The sequence below is a fragment of the Sapajus apella genome, unplaced genomic scaffold (assembly GCF_009761245.1).
Source record: "Sapajus apella isolate SASKATOON/1434 unplaced genomic scaffold, GSC_monkey_1.0 scaffold5, whole genome shotgun sequence".
NCBI classification, from domain to species: domain Eukaryota; kingdom Metazoa; phylum Chordata; class Mammalia; order Primates; family Cebidae; genus Sapajus; species Sapajus apella.
Window position 1 is genome coordinate 41,998,720 of NW_022436945.1, and position 19,575 is coordinate 42,018,294.

At 43.5% G+C, this 19,575-nt stretch overlaps 2 protein-coding genes across 6 annotated transcripts in view; one reads left to right on the forward strand and one right to left on the reverse strand.

The window, feature by feature from the left end:
- Positions 1-7,299: 7,299 nt before the first annotated feature.
- LOC116545661 (nascent polypeptide-associated complex subunit alpha, muscle-specific form-like) lies at positions 7,300-19,072 on the reverse strand. The gene is made up of 3 exons (XM_032272202.1): positions 19,049-19,072; positions 16,223-17,864; positions 7,300-9,710 (listed from the first exon to the last, which is right to left on the reverse strand). Exons 1-2 carry the CDS (start codon positions 19,070-19,072, stop codon positions 17,142-17,144), a joined length of 747 nt encoding a protein of 248 aa, XP_032128093.1. The 3' UTR covers positions 7,300-9,710; positions 16,223-17,141.
- The window catches only part of CEP135 (centrosomal protein 135), a 79,204-nt gene continuing 77,042 nt past the window's right edge, over positions 17,414-19,575 (forward strand). Inside the window, exons 1-2 of one of the 5 annotated variants that reach the window (XM_032274263.1) lie at positions 17,513-17,601; positions 18,648-18,772. The gene's annotated coding sequence lies outside the window, so the exon portion shown is untranslated. The other 4 variants (XM_032274261.1, XM_032274265.1, XM_032274264.1 and 1 more) reach the window with 4 other exon arrangements.

The following is a 19,575-nucleotide window of genomic DNA, read 5'->3' on the forward strand; positions in this document are numbered from 1 at the left end:
GGGGGAAAAGGGGGAAGGCAGGAAGGTGGGAGAGAGGGAGGGAGAGGGGAAGAGGGGAGGGAGGGAGGGGAGGGAGGGAAGGAAGGAGGAGGCTAGGGAGGGAAGGAAGGAGGGGGCTAGGGAGGGAAGGAAGGAGGGGGAGGGAGGGAAGGAGGGAGGGAAGGAGGGAGGGAAGGAGGGAGGGAAAGAGGGAGGGAAGGAGGGAGGGAAGCAAGGAATGAGGAAAGGAAAACAAAAGACGAAAAATTTTTATGCAAGTGTAAGGTTTTTGTCTTTCTGCTCCTCCTGACTAAGTAAGACTATCAAGACCTACAGGAGTGTGCTGAGTTGAATGATGGTCCCCCAAGAGATATATCCACATCCTAATTTCTGGAACCTACAAATGTTACTTTACCTGGAAAAAGGATCTCTGCAGATACAGTTAAGGGTCTTGAGATGAACAGATGATCTGGATTACCCCTGTGGGCCCTAAATCCACCAACGAGTGCCCTTATCAGAGACATATAGAAGAGATTTGACATACAGATGAGAAGGCAACATGGAGACGCAGGCAGAGATCGGAGTGATGGGGTCACAAGCCAAGGAAGCCGAGGATTGCTAACAGCCGCCAGAAGTTGGAAGAGGCAAGGAAGGCTCCTACCCTGGAGCCTGGAGAGGGTGTGCAGCCCTGACGACACCTTTATTATGGAATCCAGCCTCCAGAACTGTGACAAGATACATTTCTGTTGTATAAAGATGCCTAGTTTGTGATCGTTGTATTCTTTTTTCTGAGACAAGGTCTTCCTCTGCCACCCAGGGTAAAGCTCACTGCAGCTTCAACCTCCTGGGTTTAAGCAATCCTCCTGCCCCGGCCTCCTGAGTAGCATGTGCCACCACACCTGGCTAATTCTTTTTTATTTTGTGTTATATTTCCCAGGCTGATCTCGAACTCTTGGGCTTCTCAGCCTCCCAGACTGCTGGGATTCCAGGCGTGAACCACTGTGCCTGGCCCATTTCTGATCATTTTTAACAGCAGCCTGAGGAAACCAATAGAGGGAGGAAACATAGGGAAGGGACCAGACACACTGACAGAATCAGCCTAAGTCAGGATGAAATCAGCTGGGCCATGCCCTGATGGAATCAGCTCTGGCCCAGGAAATTCCCGCCTTTCACACCCCACACCCTGAGCAAGCAAATGCCAAGGAGCTGCTGAAAGACAGGTTAGTGTGGGGAGACAAGCTAGCCTGTGCATTTCTATCACAGTGTCTAGGAGCGTCGTCAGCTGTCTTTCTTATTACTCCCAGGAAATTCCCACCTTTCACACCCCACACCCTGAGCAAGCAAATGCCAAGGAGCTGCTGAAAGACAGGTTAGTGTGGGGAGACAAGCTAGCCTATGCATTTCTATCACAGTGTCTAGGAGCGTCGTCAGCTGTCTTTCTTATTACTCCCTAGAGAGGACCATATTGATAGTGGTCTGAAGAGAGCTTGTTGATGTCCGGGGTAAATAAGGCCTGTCTGTGCCCGGAGAGTTTGCTCAGCCTGCCACAGATTCTTCCTGCTGGGGATACCTGCAGAAGTCATGAAGGTGGGGAAGGAAAACATCCACCCCCACCTAAGGTGAAACTGCATGGAACCAGCTCATGATTCCCTACAGCACAAGACCATGGGAAACACTCCACTGAAAACAATCCTGCTGCATTAGCCCTACTTCATTTCCACCTTCAGAGCTGCCTGGTGCTGCCTGGGCCTTTTGAGGTTTCTGCAGAGTAGTTAGGTTGCTCCTGAGCTTTTCCCACTGATGGGTGAGATTCAAAATTTTCAGAGCTAAGTCCATTTCCGACTGTCCTTCTGCTATGCAATCCTCAAATTGTATTGATATTGTCTCCTCTACCATCTCTTTGTCCTAATGGTTTTTAAAAGCACCTTAAAAATTCCTTTATTAGCCGGGCGCGGTGGCTCAAGCCTGTAATCCCAGCACTGTGGGAGGCCGAGGCGGGTGGATCATGAGGTCAAGAGATCGAGACCATCCTGGTCAACATGGTGAAACCCCGTCTCTACTAAAAATACAAAACATTAGCTGGGCATGGTGGCGCGTGCCTGTAATCCCAGCGACTCAGGAGGCTGAGGCAGGAGAATTGCCTGAACCCAGGAGGCGGAGGTTGCGGTGAGCCGAGATCGTGCCATTGCACTCCAGCCTGGGTAACAAGAGCGAAACTCTGTCTCAAAAAAAAAATTCCTTTATTGGCTGGGCGTGGCGGCTTATGCCTGTAATCCCAGCACTTTGGGAGGCTGAGGCAGGCGAATTGCTGGAGCCCACAAGTTGGAGACTAGCTTGGGCAACATGTTGAAACCCTGTCTCTACAAAAAAATACAAAAATTAGCCAGGTGTGGTGGCGCGTGCCTGTGGTCCCGGCTACTCAGAAGGCTGAGGCAGGAGAATTGTTTGAGCCCAGGAGCAGGCAGGTTGCAGTGTGCCACTGCACTCCAGCCTGAGCGACAGAGCAAGACTCTGTCAAATAATTAATTAATTAATCCCTTTATTGTAATTTTAGGGGAGTGAAGGAGGGAGAGAGCTGAAAGGACTTGCATGTTTAACCTACTCTCTGTAGTTAGATTATGCAAACTTCTTATCTGAAGATTTGTGCCTTGATTCAGTTCTGGAAAATACTTAGCTGTTATCTCTTCAAGCCTGACTTCTCAGCTATATTTCTTTTTCTATTGCTACAGAAACAAATCATCCCAACCTTAGCAGCTAGAAAAACTCACAGGTATTATCTCACAGTTCTGCAGGTCAGAACTCTAGGTTGGTTCTACTCCCTAAATTAAAATTCCTGGGCTCTTATCTAGAGATAAGAGAATCTGGGGTAGGACCCGCTCATTCTCATCACTCTCATTCGTGTTGGTGTAAGGAATTCCGTTTCCTACAGCTGTAGGGCTCAGGTTCAGTTAACAGTTGCTGGCTGTAAACAGGCTCTCTCAGTGCTTCTAGGATGCTTGCATTCCTCGAAGTCTGCCCCTTCCATTTTCGAGCCAGTAAGCCAGCTTTTTATGTCCTTTTAATCAAGGCCTTCTTATACTTCACTGCTTTTGTTTGTTTGTTTTGTTTTTGTTTTTTTTTTGAAACAGGATCTCAGTTTGTCACCCAGGCTGGAGTGTAGTGACATGATCTCGGCTCACTGTAACCTCCACCTCCTGAGCTCAAGCTATCCTCTGGCCTCAGCCTCCCAAGTAGCTGGGATTATAGGTGTGTGACACCATGCCCAGGTAATTTTTTTTTTAAGTTTTTTAGTAGAGAAGACAGGGTTTCACCATATTGGCCAGGCTGGTCTTGAACTCCTGGCCTCAAGTGATCCACCTGCCTCAGCCTCCCAAAAGTGCTGGGATTACAGGCCTGAGCCACCATGCCCAGCCCGCATCACTATTTTTAAGGGCTCATGTGAGTATATTGGGCCCACCTGCAGAACTGAAGAAAATACCCTCTATTTTAAGGCTTTTAATCATAATCACATCTGCCAAATCCCTCCTGCCATGTAGTACCCTAGTCCCAGGTTCCACACATGAGAGTGTAGACACCGTTAGGAGGCCATTAGACCTACAATAGCTGATATCCCTCTAGTGCCTTCTTGGAGCCTCTCAAGTTATTATCTATATTCCTTAATTACTTTTACATATAGCTGATTTCTTTGTCTTCACTGGGGTCCAGGTAAATTCTCTAATTCTTTTAACTGTGTGTATTCTAGAGTTTATCCCATTTAATGAATTTTAAAAAAATTTTGATGACTATATCTTTAATTTCAAAGTTTTCTGATTAGTCCTCATTCATACCCACCCGTTCTTTTTAAAATTTTTTACTTTTGTGGGCACATAGTAGGTGTATGTATTTACGGAGTACATGAGATATTTTCATAGAGGCATAGAATGTGTAATAATCACATCAGGTAAATGAGGCATCTATCTCCTCAGGCATTTATCCTTTGTATTTTATTTTTTGAAACAATCCAGTTATACTCTTCACTTTTTAAAAAATGTACAATTAAATTATTTTTGACTATAGTCACCATGTTATGCTAGCAAATACTAGATCTTACTCATTCTAATTATTTTTTTATATCCATTAACAATCCTTACCTCACCCTCTCTTCCCCCCCGCCACCCCCCCCCCCCCCCACACACACTACTCTTCCAACTTCTGGTAACCATCTTCCTACTCTCTATCTCCATGAGTTCAATGGTTTTAATTTAGCTCCCACAAATAAGAGAGAACACACGAAGTTTGTCTTTCTCTGCCTGGCTTAACATAGTGGCCTCCAGTTCCATCCATTTGTTGCAAGTGACAGAATCTCATTCTTTTTTATGACTGAATAGTATTCCACTGTGTACATGTACCACATTTTCTTTATCCATTCATCAGCTGATGAACATTTAGGTTGCTTTCAAACCTTGGCTACTGTGAATAGTTCTGCAATAAGCATAGGAGTGGAGATATCTCTTTGATATACTTATTTCCTTTCTTTTAGGAATATACCTGGCAGTGGGGTTGCTAGATCATATGTTAGCTCTATTTTTAGTTTTTGGAGTAATCTTTAAACTTTTCTCCATAGTGGTTGTACTAATTTACATTCCCAACAATAGTGTATACCAGTCCCTTTTCTTCATATCCTCTCCAGCATTTATTATTGTCTCACTTTTGATATAAGCCATTTTAACTGGAGTGAGATATCTCATTGTAGCTTTGATTTGCATTTCTCCTCTGACCAATGATATTGATTGATCTTACCTGTCTGCCATTTGTATGTCATCTTTTGAGAAGTGTCTATTCAGATCTTTTGCCAATTTTTAATTGGATTATATTTTTTCCTTTAGAGTTGTTTGAGCTCTGTGTAGTTTCTGTTATTAATCCCTTGCCAGATGGTAGTTTGCAAATATTTTCTCCAATTCTGTGGGTTGCCTCTTTTTGATTGTTCCTTTTGCTGTGCAGAAGCTTTTTAACTTGATGTGAACCCATTTTATATTTTTTTGCTTTGGTTTCCTGTGTTTTTGGAGTATTACTCAAGAAATCTTTGCCTAGTCCAATGTCCTGGAGAGTCTCTCCACTGTTTTCCTGTAGTAGTTTCATAGTTTGAGGTCATAGTTTGGTCTTTAATCCATTTTGATTTGATTTTTGTATGTAAGGAGAGATAGTGGTCTAGTTCATTCTACATATGGATATCCAGTTTTCACAGCACCATTTACTGAATAGACTGTCTTTTCCCCCAATGCATGTTATTGGCAGCTTTGTCAAAAATGAGTTCACTCCAGATGTGTGGATTTGTTTCTGTATTCTCTATTCTGCTCCATTGGTCTATTTTTATGCCAGTACCATGCCATTTTGGTTACTAAACCTCTGTAGTATTATTTGAAATCAAGTACTGTGATTCCTCCAGTTTTGTTCTTTTTGCTCAGGGTAGCTTTGGCTACTCTGGGTCTTTTGTGATTCCATATAAATTTCAGGTTTTTTTGTATTTCTGTGAAGAATGTTATTAATATTGACAGGGATTGCATTGAATCTGTAGATTACTTTTAAGTATTATGAACAATTTAATGATATTTATTCTTCCAATTCATGAATATGGAATATCTTCCCATTTTTGTGTTTCCTCTTCAATTTCTTTCATCATACATTTTACAGTTTTAATTGTAGAGATCTTTCACTTCTTTGTTTAAGGTAATTCCTAGGTATTTAATTTTATTTGTAGCTATTGTAAGTGGGATTACTTTTAAAATTCCTTTTTTAGATTGTTCCCTGTTGGCATGTAGAAATACTACTGACTTTCATATGTTGATTTTGTATCCTGAAACTTTACTAATTTTATCAGTTCTAATAATTTTTTGGTGGAGTCTTTAGGTTTTCCCAAATATAAGATCATATCATCTGCAGACAAGGATAATTTTACCTCTTCGTTTTCAATTTGAATGCTCTTTATTTCATTCTCTTCTCTGAAATTCTCTAGCTAAGACTTCCAGCACTATGTTGAATAACAGTGATGAAAGTGGTTATGCTTGTCACGTTCTAGATCTTACAGGAAAAACTTTCAGTTTTCCCTCTTTCAGTATGATACAAGCTGTAGGTCTGTCATATATGGCTTTTATTATGTAGAGGTAGTTCCTTTATACCCCATTTTTGAGGAGTTTTTTTTTTTTGTTTTTTTGTGTTTGTTTGTTTTGAGAAAGGGTCTTACTTTGTTGCCCAGGCTGGAGTGCAGTGGCATAATCACCTCACTGAAGCCTCAACCTCCCGGACTAAAGCAATCCTCCCACCTCAGCTTCCCAAGCAGCTGGGACTATAGGCATGTACTACTACACCTGCTAACTTTTGTATTTTTTTTGTAGAGATGAGGTTTCACCATGTTGTTCAGACTGGTCTCCAACTCTTGGGCTCAAGCAGTCTGCCCATCTCAGCCTCCCAAAGTGCTGGGATTACAGGTGTGAGCCACTGCACCTGGCTCTTTGAGGATTATCATGAAGGGATATTGAATTTTATCAAATGCTTTTGCAGCATCAATTGAAATAATCATATGGTTTTTGTCCTTCATTCTGTTAATGTGATGTATCACATTGATTTGCATATGCTGAACCATCTTTGCATCCCTGGGGTAAATCTCTTTTGATCATTATAATCTTTTAAATGTGTTGCTGAAATCAGTTTGCTAGTAAGTCAATTAAACCTCTTTTCTTCATAAATCACCCAGTCTTAGGTATTTCTTAATAGCAGTGTGAGAACTGCCTAAAATATCCAGAGACCCTGACCTCAGCCCTTAAGAGTTCAGCAGTGACCCTGACTCTGGTGTTCCATATCACTTGGAGCAAAGCTCACGGATGACTTTGGTCGTACTTAACCTTTTTGCATTTCCTTTTTGGGTTTTATTTTTACATTTCCTAATTGGTATGTGTTTGGGGCAAAGGGAAGCCGAAGAGTAATCTTGACTGGATGGCTGTCGCACAGCCATTTTGCGTTTATGACTACCTCTTTTCCAAAAAAGAAAACTGTTGTTCACAAAAAAGTGTTAAATTGTACACGTGCAAGATGTTGTACAAAAGTCATCTATCCAACCAAACTCGTTACCTCCTAGAAATTCCATAAAACAACTCATTAAGGCATGAGAAAAACAGAGGAGGCACAGAAAGTGGAAACATTAATGGATGAATGGGTACAACAAGTAGAGCAGCTACATGACATACAAAGAGTAAGCACCTTTTTAGAGTGGAAGCGTTACCAGATTGGAAGTTGGAGTTCCACGTTCTTGGTATTGCAAACAAAGAATTGGAGGAGACACACAAATAATGACCCCGCAAGATTTATTAAGTAAAGAATGTTCCAGAGAGAGGAATGGGCTGGTCCACGAGTGGTATCAGCCTTGGGTTAACATAGCCTTTGTTCGTTTATACCGCCTTGCTACTCTTGCTTAACTTGTAGGGAGGGGGTTGCCTATAATTGAAATATCAGTGTTCTTGTTGTTTTTCTCTCTTAGTGCACCTGCGCATGCCTGCCATTCCATAATTTTAAGTGTATGTATGATATGCATTCTATACGTATGGGCTTTAAGTAGCTTATTATAATAAAATGTTATCCTGACGACACATTTTACCCCTAATGCACGTGCTCCTCTTTCAGTGACTGTCCCATTCCAGGTTATACCAGATATGTTTACTGCAGAAAGCATTGGTTCATCGCTTCAATTTCCTTAGCAGGTGGTGCCTTATGCTTGTTTTGCTGAGAACGGGCTCCTGGTTAATCTTCTGACTTCCTTCCCTATTCTCCTGCCTCAATTCCCTCTGAGAGATGTGGTCTCCATAAATCTCTACAGGTTGCTGAGGGTCGAAGTTCTTTCTTCTATAGCTGCTTCCGGCTGAGTGGGACTGTTGGCCCTACCTAACAGGGGACCACAGAACTCTCACCCTGCTCTATCCAGCAGGAAATTAGGAAGTCTAGACTTATTTCTTGTATGATGATGTCTGGGGCTTCAGGCAATAGAGCCATTTGTAGCTTGATAGATTCTAAACAGGAAGAAATAAATCTGGTTAACAAATTTACAGTGTAAGGGCCAAAAATTAACAACAGAAGAATTACAGTTAAGGGTCCTGTAAAATGGGCTATCCAACTGTTTGCAATTGTTTAAACAGAATTTAGGGTGTTTTCTGCAGTTCTTAAATTAGTAATGACATTAGTTGCCTTAGTCAGATGTCCCAGTATCTTGCCTGAGGAGTTAACATAGAAACAACAGTCTTCTTTTCGAAAAACGCATAATCCCGTTTGATTAGCTGTGAGGAGATCTAGCCTCCTCCTGTTTTGTAAGACAATGCCCACCAGGGAATCTATATGTTGTTGCTGTTCTTGGACAGCTGTTGTAATTTCTGCCAAAGCCTGTGTTTGTTGTGAAGACAAGTGAAGAGAAATGGACCCGAGTGTGGTTCCTAAAAGTCCTGTTACTGCAGTTGCCAAAGGATGTAATACCGCTGGAGCTGCCCTTTTTACAGATGCATGGCTGTGTCTTATATGGAATGGGAATTTTGTACTAGCATTTGCATAAGACAGTCTTGGAAGTAAAGCGGCAATGCCACAAGTCCCTTTCCATTGGCTTGGAAGACTCAAGTACCCTGAATTTCCGCATATGAAATACAATCCTTGCCCAGGGTCCAAAGATACCTTATATCCCCATGATGCTAGTTCCAAAGGTGGGCCTAAACCACTGGAGGAAGTTCCAGTGAGTTCCCATAAAAGTGTTCCAGCCACACCAACTTGCACAGTAAGCTTGGACTGGAAAGACAAGCTGGGGTGGAATCTTAAGAATGATCTTTGGATCCCCCAAGCCAAAGCTTGAGCTAGAGGCAAAGATGAATTATTGATTAAAACTGTATTCCAACCAGTGGAAATATTGGAAGTATTGGTATTACTTGTATATTGAGGTTTTCTTGGATCAGGATACTTAAGGAGAAGGAATTGGTGGTGTTTTCCTGGTTTGCGATATGAATTGATTTTTGTTTCTGAGGAATTATAATGTTTCTCTTGATTTGTCCAGCTGAGGACGACCTCATATGAACAATTGTTTAGGGATCCCACAAAGGTCCCACTCACTTGGTGGGAAGTAAAACAAATTGGGAATTGGCTCTCTGAGGTTAGGTTGTGAAAAACCCTTACAGGATTTGAGGCATTTGTAAAATTTAAATTTGGGATGTTTCTTGGTTTATGGTCTGAGCTAAGACTGTTTGGAATAAGCTTTCCGCAGCTGGATTGGGATATGTAGCTTTTGACTGGGTGGCAACAGTGACTCTGGCATTCACCTTGACTATATCTTCTAATGGTAGTGGTAAAACTTCAACTGATAGTGACCCTGAGGTACAAATGTAACAGGAAGTCAAGTTAGTTAGCGTGGCTAACTGTTGAATCTGTTTAAACACTTGGTATTGGGGCTGGACCCCCAATATTGGTGAAAATAGGATTATGGACATAAAAAGTATATCCATTGAGGGGGAAGCAAGTAGTTAAATGATAAATATTATATATAAATAACTAGGATTATTTAACCCACAGTAACTATGCAACAAAGACACCAGGGAAAGTTGGTAAGTATTTACTTATCTTTTGAATGTCTTTTAAACAGGTACATCGGATCTTCCACAGGTTCAAAGGTGTAGTGATTGATGGGAGCTTTAGGTTCCAGGTCTGGAGCTTTATGTATTGCAGGCTTGACCCTGGAAAGATGTATCCAACTTTTTAATCCTAACACATTAACTGCAGAGGGTGTGGTTAACACCCCTGACAATGGTCCCTTCCATTTGGGTTGTAGCTGATGAGAGGGTGAACTCTCTTTCCCTGTTTTAACAAGTACTCTATCTCCTGACCTAATCTTGGATTGCTGGTTAGTTCCTGGTATGGGGAGGCTTTCGGTCCAGAACCTTTGTAATGCTTATTGAAATTTTCCCAGATTAACTAGGTATTTTATTAGCCCAGATGTTTCTGGATTAGTTATTAGATCATTAGTTAAGAAGGGTCTCCTGTACAGCATTTCCTATGGGCTCATATTTACTTTTGCCCTTGGGGAGTTACGGATTCTCAAAAGGGGTATGGGTAGTAAGCTGACCAACGTTTCTGGCGTTTCCTGCCATAGCTTAGCTAGTGCCTATTTTAGAGTTTGATTAGCTCTTTCTACTTTCCTGGAGGATTGAGGTCTCTATGCTGAATGTAAATAGTATTTAATTCCAAGCACCTTAGCCACTCCCTAAGTTATTTGGGAAACAAAGGATGGGCCTTTATCACTCTAGAGGCTTTGGGGTAACCCAAACTATGGAATTATTATTTTAAGAGGACTTTTACAACTCCATTAGCCTTTTCTGTTCTAGTAGGGTAAATGTCAACCTATCCTGTAAAGGTGTCTATCAGTACTGGTAAAAAACTTGTATCCTCTGCAAGCTGGCATATGGATAAAGTCCAAATGCCAGTCTTCCCCAGAATAAGTCCCCGTTCTTTGGACTGGTTCTATTAGTGGAGGCATTCTGTTTCCTGGATTGTTAAATGCTCACAGTGAGCAGGCTTGACAGACCTGCTTAACTACTAAGGCTAAATTACACCTGATAAAGAGCCTGTTTGCCATCGCCAGAGTGGCATTTCTCCCCATCTGTAAAGAGTTGTGCAGGGTTTCTTATAACCTTCCATTGGGCTGTTTGAGGGAGATATACTTTTGATCCCATATACCACCAAGATCCTTGTTTCTGTCCGCCTTGCTCCCTTAAAACCCATTCCTCCCGTGATATGTATTCAGGTTCTATCGGGGAATCACAGAAGGGAAGCAGTGCTAAAGATTGTGCCTTGACGGCTGCTGCTTTTGCTTCCCTGTCAGCCTTTTTGTTCCCTTGTGCTACAGGAGCTAAGTCCTTTTGATGCCCTCTACAGCGGATTATAGTCACAGCTTTTGGCACGTGTTTTGCCTCCAACAACCGGAGAATTTCGGGCCCATGCTTTATGGGTGAGTGCTTTCTAGTTAGTAGTCCTCTTTCTTTCCAAAATTGTAGCATGAGCCGGCACCACAAAAAATGCATATTAAGGGTCTATATAGATATTAAGCTTTTTTCCTTTACCTGACATTAGGGCTCAGATACGAGCAATTATTTGAACTTTTTGTGCTGACATGCCCCGGGACAATGACTGGACTTCAGTGATGGTGTTGTCATTTACTGTTGCATATCCAGCCTGGCATGTCCCATTTGACACAAAGCTGTTGCCATCTGTGAACCAGTCATCCTCTGAGTCTGGAAGTGACTGATCTTTTAAGTCAGATTGGCTTACATGTGTATGTGTGATGACCTGCTCACATGAATGACCAAATATTGAGCCTGTCAGCAGCAATGGAGCTGAATTCAGGGTATTACAGGTTTTAAGGATTACCTCTGGATTGTATAAGAGCATAGCCACATACTTGGTTAACCTTTTCCTCATTATCCAAATATGCCCGTTTATTTCCAAGATTGATTTCACCTGATGTGGAGTTAAACCTTCTAGTGGTTGACCTACGGTGATTTTAGTGGCTTCTTCCACTAAAATAGCAGTAGCTGCTATTGCTCACAGGCAGCTTGGCCATCCCAAGGCCACACATCCAATTTCTTTGAAAAATAGGCAGTTTGTCTGGGTTCTGATCCTAATTTTGGGGTTAGCACCCCCACATCCATGCCCTTCTCTTCTGCCACATACAAGGAAAAGGACTTAGTGAGGTCCGGAATGACAAGAATGGGGGCTTTGCTAAATGCCTGTTTTAACTTCACAAAGGCTTCCCTCACTTCTGGAGTCCATTCCATTGACTCATTTTATGGCCCCCTTATTGTTTCATAAAGGGGTTTTGCTATGAGCCCAGAATTTGGTATCCATATCCTGTAGAACCCTACCATTCCTAGAAAAGAATAAAGCTGTTTAGTATAACGGGGTCTAGACTGCATATGACTTGTACCTGTTCTGGGGATATCTGCTGGGCCCAAGGGTTTAGAATACAACCCAAATATTGGACCTGTTGGAGGGTGATTTGAGATTTTTTCTTTGACATTTTGTATCCCCTGTCTGCCATGAAATTCAAAACTTTTACAGTATTTTAGTCGGTTGCTTCCTGGGTTGGGCTACACACAAAAGGTTATCTACATATTGAAGTATGTTTCCATTTTCCAATAGTAAATCTCTTAGATCCATTTACAGGGCTCAAGCAAGGAAATGGGGGCTATCCTGAAAGCCCTGAGGGAGCACTGTCCGTGTGTATTATTTTTCTTTGGTATCTGGATTTTCCCATTCAAAGGCAAAAAGGTACTGAAATTCTGGGGCCAGAGGAATGGAAAAGAAAGCATCTTTCAGGTTTAGGACCAAGAACCATTTTGCATCCCCTGGCATCTGATCCAGGACAGTGTATGGTTCTGCCACCAATGGATGGATGAGGATAACAGCTTCCTTGATTGTTCTGAGATCCTGTACTAGCTGAAATTCCCCTCAAGTTAAGATGGGTAAAATGGGAGTATTGCAGGGAAAATTGCAAGGCTTTAAAAGTTCATGAGTTAGCAATTCTTGAATGATGGGCTTTCAGCTTAATTGGATATCATTTTCAGTTCGGAAAATAGCTGGAGTCTTTTTAAGCTGCATTTTGCCTGGCTTTGCCATTTTGGCTTTCCCTGGTTTCCTGGTATACCAAGCTAGTGGGTTAACCTTTTTGTTAATGTGGTCTGGGACACTTTACTTACCCAACCATCATCAATCCTGCAATGTTCATATGGTAGTAATTCCTCTATTTTAACCATGCCCTCTGCCTTCAACGAGGGGACTCGGCAGCTTGGTATTACTAGAAGCTCCTATTGGAAAATTTGCTTCTCAAATTGACAAGTTAAAGGAGGAGTAAAGGATCTTTTTGGCTTCCCCTCCATTCCCATAACATTCATGAACTGGGAGGAAAGTTTTCCTGCATATGCAGTAAGGACAGAGTAATTTGCCCTTATATCAAAGAGAAACTAAATTTGGGTGCCCGTGATATCCAGAGTTACCCAGGGCTGCTCAATAGTAATGATGATATTCCTGGACAGGGACAGTAAGGAAGGCTCCAGGCCACTTCGGTCTTCATCTAACTCCTCCTTTTAGACTGCCAGAGTTTTGACCAATTAAGCACCTTGGTGGGAGCAGGGGAAGTCAATTTGCCAGTGCCAAGGGTCATGACTGATGCCTTCATGTTTATGACAGGGCACGGTGGGAGCTTAGTATGATCCTTTCCCCAATGCCCATCTTTTTTTTGCACTTGAAGCAAGAGTCTTTGCTAGCATTATCTTTGTGGCCCTTTGTGTTTCTCTTGGATGCTTTTTGGGCATTCAGGGCATCATGAATGATAGCTGCCATAATTCTGGCTTGCTGTTTTTTTTTTTACTTTGCTCCCCTTTTCCTTCCTGCAGTTCACAATTGTTGTACACCATAAAGGTGGTGTCAAGGAACTGGTTTTGATTAGTCTGTGGTCCCATTTGCAGCTTCTGGAGCTTACGTCTAATGTCTGGGGTAGATTGACTAGTGAAATATTGTGCCATTAATATCCTGCCTTCAGGAGAAGCAGGATCTAAGTTTGTATATTTTTCAAAGGCTTCTTCTAGTCTACTATAAAACATGGGCCGGGCGCAGTGGCTCACGCCTGTAATCCCAGCACTTTGGGAGGCTTAGGCTGGCGGATCACTAGGTCAAGAGATTGAGACAATCCTAGCCAACATGGTGAAACCCCGTCACTACTTAAATACAAAAATTAGCTGGGCATGGTGGCGCGCTTGTAGTCCCAGCTACTTGGGAGGCTGAGGCAGGAGAATTGCTTGAACTCAGGAGGCAGAGGTTGCAGTGAGCCGAGATCGCACCACTGCACTCCAGCCTGGCGCCTGGCAACAGAGCGAGACTCTGTCTCAAAAAACAAAACAAAACAAAACAAAAACCCAAAAAACCATGGCTGGATTCTCTTCTTTCCCCTGAGTGATCTCCCTAAGCTTATCATAGTTTAATGCACTCCTTTTTTCATTCCCCTCATGGGTGCCTCAAGAAATTTAGTTCGATTATTCATTCTTATGGGGGTATTACATTTCCAGTTGGGTTCAGTTGTGGGGACTATATCTGCTCCCAGTCTGGTGCCCTGCAGGCTACATGCAAAACAATTCATCAGTGTCCTGGCTAGCAGCCTCAAAAACTCATTCCTTTTCCAGAAGTGTGCAACAGGTTGCCAAAATGAATTGCATGTCTCTCCAAGAAAGGTTGAAAGTCAAAGTCAAACTCTGGAACCCATCGGCAAATTTCTTAAGGTTTTCTAAGTAACTGCACAGTTTTTCCTTACATTGTTGGATATCAGTTACTAAGAAGGGTACCTATACCTTGTTATGACCCTCGGTTCCTGCCAATTCTCAGAGAGGTAACAGGGCAGGTGATATCATTGAATATGGTGTTCCTAAGCTAGTATGGGAAGGGTTTGCTAGGACCCTTGACTCTTGTGATTGTTTTGAAGCTTAGGATGTATTTGGACCTGGATTATAGGGAGGTGGCTGTTGTTTGCCCTGACAGATATGTACCCCTTGCAAGAGAGGGTTATCTATAGTATCCGGCTCAGTTTTAGGAGTTTCTTTCTGTGGAGAAGTTTTGGGGACTTTGAAAATGGAGGGCTTTTTAGATATAGGGCAATGAAGGCTTGCACATATGGTATCTCGGATCATTTGCCTTGTCTCTTACAAAATAGATTTAATTGGAGGATGGTGTCATCATTCAGACTTCCATTGAATGGCCATTGCTCTTGACTCCCTAGCTGAAATTGAGGCCAAATTGTGTTACAATAAAATATTAGGCATTTCTTTCATAGGTTTTCAGGGTCAAACTGATTCTAATTATTGAGGATGCAGCTGAGAGGGGAGTCAGGCAGGACTGAAGGAGTGGTTCTCATGACTAATCTGTGGAAATGAAGAAGGGAGTCTCGGCCAGGCATGGTGGCTCATGCCTGTAATCCCAGCACCTCGGGAGGCCGAGGCGGGCGGATCACCAGGTCAGGAGATCGAGACCATTCTGGCTAACACAGTGAAACCCCAACTCTACTAAAAAAAAAAAATTAGCCGGGCGTGGTGGCATGTGCCTGTAGTCCCAGCTACTCGGGAGGCTGAGGCAGGAGAATCGCTTGAACTGAGGAGGCAGAGGTTGCAGTGAGCCGAGATCGTGCCAGTGCACTCCAACCTGGGTGACGGAGTGAGACTCTGTCTCAAAAAAAAAAAAAAAGAAGAAGGGAGTCTCACAGGTTCATGAGTTTACATCTAGAGTCTCCCTTCAGGGTGTCCCCTTTTGAGGGATCTGGACTGTAATTTTGGTCCATTGGGGTATCCCCCAAATGGACATGTCTTCTGAGTGCTAGACTTCTCTAGCCTTAGGTGGGCACCAGTGCCACTTGAAGAAGAATCCGGCCATAATTGGTGATCTATGATAAGTTTCCCTTTAGTTCCTGGGTTTAACCTTTGGCTTTTAGCACCCCTGAAGCTGGCCAAAACAGTTTCTTTCCAAATGGTTTCCTTAACTATTGTAGTAATTATAGTTTGAAGGGCCAGTAATTGCAGACTGCCTAGTTTAAATTTGAGAGACTGGCCTCTCAATAAGGAAGCAGAATGCCCTCTGACAATGTGAGATAAACCAGGCACAGTGATTTCCCCATGGATCCACTGCGCAATTTATGCAATGATCCAAGAGCCTCCACCAGGAGTTTTCTTTTAGCACCAGATCCACTAAACTAAAACAATCTAGATCTGGTCCCTCACAGAAGTAGCAGGGTATTCTCCTTATCCAGGTGGTAGGCCCTAATCGTCGGGCTCATGCTAGCCCTTGTGCTCTCCATAGTCAGTTATCTATTGTCCTGGCCCTTTGGGTTTGGAGTATATCTCTAGTTGGTCTAAACATGTTATCCCAACACAAAAGAAGAAAAGAAAAAAAATTAAAACAAGCAGCAAATAATGTAATATTATAGCCACACAAAAATACACTTCACCATTGCAGGGATTGATCTTACACCCCATGGGACCTATTTGCCCCATTCCCCAATCAGATTATCTTGTGACCGGAGTCTTCAAGTGTCCGGCGCCTTTTTGGCTATTAACTACCCAACCCATGCCAGCAAAAGGCATCTTTAAACCAAAGCAAAAGAGCTGAGGCAAAAAAGAAAGAAAATAAAAACTCCCAGTTCTTCTGGGCTTACCTCTTGACGGGCTCACCAAAATGTTACTGGATTGGAAGTTGGAGTTTCAGGTTCTTGGTGTTATGAACAAAGAATTGGATGAAACACACTAATAACCACCCTGCAAGATTTATTAGGCAAAGGATGTTCCAGAGAGAGGAACGAGCTGATCTTCTGGTGGTACCGGCCCTGGATTAATATAGCGTTTGTTCTTTTATACTCACGTCCTACTCTTCCGTAACTCTTAGGGAGGGGATTTCCTGTAATTGTCATACCCGTTTTCCTGTTTTTCTCTCTTAGTGCGCCTGCGCATGTTTGCCATAATTTTAAGTGTATGTATGATATGCATTTCGTATGTATGAGCTTTAAGGAGCTTATTATAATAAAAGGTTATCCTAAGGACACATTTTGCCCCGAATGTGCATACTCCTCTTTCAGGGATTGTCCCATTCCAGCTTATACCAGATTCGTTTACTGCAGAAAGGGTTGGTTAATTGCTTCAGCTTCCCTGTCAGGTGGAGACTTGTTTTCCTGAGAAGGGGCCGCTGGCCAGTCTTCTGACTTCCTTCCCTATTCTCCTGTCTCAGAAGGCCTACTTGGAAGAAAAGTAAACAGGAAAGAATGGAACTCCTGATCATCTGGGAAATTTTCAGAAGTGAAAGGGAATTTTAGGGTTTTACTAGATGTTTTCCATCTGTGCGTGCCCTATAAACAATTTATTTCCACTGACAAATGTTTTGCTGAGTAAAATAGTCTCTGACTCAAGGAATTCACAGTTGAGGGCGGCAGGGAGAGACAGATCAACAAATGACTGTGTTTTGATGTATGCATTCTATGGTTCTACACAGAGCCTCAGGGAGATACGATTGTGGGACAATTAATTGCATTGGGTGGTTGTCAGGCAAAGTTGCAGGGACAATTTGATATCTGCGTTTGGGGATTACGTGGTGAGCAGGTGTTCACCTTGCAGGTGAAGGCTACTCCGCCGCAGGAACCAGTAATGGGGCGGCGTTTTCGCCCCGCACACAGTAGGAGATCCACACATCTGGCTGACAGAAGAGAATGGCTCAGGCTTCAGCTGAGGTGTGGCGTTTGCCGGCCGCGAGCACCGACCTCCAGGGGGCGCCGTGGCCTCGCTGTGTCCGGGCGTTGCATTTCCGGGCACCAGGGCGCCGCCACGGTCGCCGCGCGCGTCCCCGCCGCGCGCCGCGCATCGTCCGCCGCTCCCGTTACCGAGGCAACCGCGGCGCCTCCTCCGTGTCGGCCGCGATCGTCCCTCCGCGCCATTTTCAAACTGTTCTAGCGCCGGAGCCCGCGGCTGGGCGGAAGGAGCTAGTGGGGGACTCGATACCCGAGGGCCATGCGGCTGGAGGCGGAGGGAACGGCGGCTGTAGCTGCCGGTGAGTCCGGCCGCGGAAGCGAGGGCGCCGGCGGCGGCGGTAGTGGCGGCGCCTTTGCCTTCCGGGAGGTCCCCGCGGGCCGGGTTTGGGCGCTGCCGGGAGGCCGCGCGGCCGCCGGAGGAAGTGGGGCTAGACCGGGCCCGACCTGCCGGGGAGGGGCGCGGGGACTCTTCGCACCGGCCCCGCTTCCACACCAGTTTCCCGTCAACACCCGACGGTAAAGTTGCAAACCGGAGATTGGCCGGGGGAGAGCTTGGGCCCGGCTAGTCCCGGAGCGTCAGTGTAGGCCGTGCAGACAGATTTGCTGTTGACCAATGGATCGATTTAAACATTAAAATGCCCTGTCAGCGTAACAATCACCCACCCTCTTTGTAACAAAAATGTCCCAAAGCATAGAACGACAGCTTTTAATTAATCTTTGCCCAGCTCCTTTGAAGCATCACCACGGCTTTTCAACCTTTGAGTTCAGTAAGGGAGGACTCCGAGATAACCACAGCTAACGGGTTGTCCTTTGTTGTCGTTTGGGATTTCTTGTTTATGTTTTTAGCTCCTATGCACACGTACATGCACCCAGCAATGTTTTTGTAAAAATTAAATGTACTGGTTTTCAGACGTCAACCCCCAGAGTTAAGTAGATGAATACTTCTACACATATATGTATGGGGGATTTCCCCCCCAAACCTAACCTTTTATGTTTCTTCTCTGGAAACTTAAAAGAGTATAGCCTCCATGTCTGGATGGGGATTATGTGGGAGGACAATAGTGCATGGGTGAGGACGGCCTAACATGTTTTTGTCTGGAAGGATTTTAATCTGTCCTGAGGCCCTGGTTATTATTTATTGATTCATATTTATTCTCATTCTCTCCCTGCCAAAGCAGGATATGAGGCGGTATTATCTCTGGGTAACTGGACTTGGTAGCAAAGAGGGGAAATGTTTGAGTGGTGCACGCCCTGCAAGTTTACAACCTGCTAGTAATGCATCTGAATTTGTCAGGTGTATTTCTGATGTCTGAGGGAATTTCCCTGAAAACCCTGCATCACTTAGGTGTCTCTTGTGGAAGGAACCTAGGAAATCCATGAGGAAGCCATTTAGAAAAAGTTAACAAGAGCAAGGAGAAAAATTTATAGAAAGGAGTAGCCAAAGAGAACGACTAATTTAAAAGTGATCTGGTAAGTTGAGGCAGCATGGTACAGAAACCAGGGTGCTGGGCCGGGACTTAGAAGACCTGGTCTCTGATGACCGCCCACCTACTTTGTGACCCCGTGGTTGTGGAATAGTTACTTTCTTGAGGCCCCGTGGTTTTGGAAGAGTTAAGTAGGGATGATATCATTGATCTTTCTCCCTCCCAGGGTAGCTGTGGGGTTTGACTTTTACATGTAGGCTCATGCATGTAATGTATTTTTTATATATTGTGGAGAACAACCGATATAAAACAAAATTTTTACTTGGATTAGAATTATGACTGTCATGACTACAGTTAGCAAAGGTTAGAAAAGAGCGAAGTTTCTAAAGAAATTATCTTTGGGCTGAGTGTATTGGCTCACACCTGTAAACCTAGCACTTTGGGAAGCAGAGGTGGAGAATAGCATGAACTGAAGAGTTGGAGACCAGCCTGGGCAACATAGCAAGACCCTGTCTCTAAAAAAGGTAAAAATTAAAATATATATAAAAAAGAAATGATCTTTGGAAAAGTCCATTTTAGGGCAGATTGATAGGAATATATTCATAAATATTAAAAAAAAGACAAGGACAGACTTGTACAGAGGCACTTGTGTCTTTTTTTTTTTAATTGAAGTGAAATTGACATGGTGAAACGCATAGATCTTAAGTGTACTATTTGAAAAGAACATTCTGTAAATGTAAATACACCTGTGTAATCACTACCCCAATCAATGTAATATTTTCATTACCCTAAAAGGTTCTCTCTTAACTCTGACAATCGCAACCGCTTCACTTCCCCAGGCAACTACTG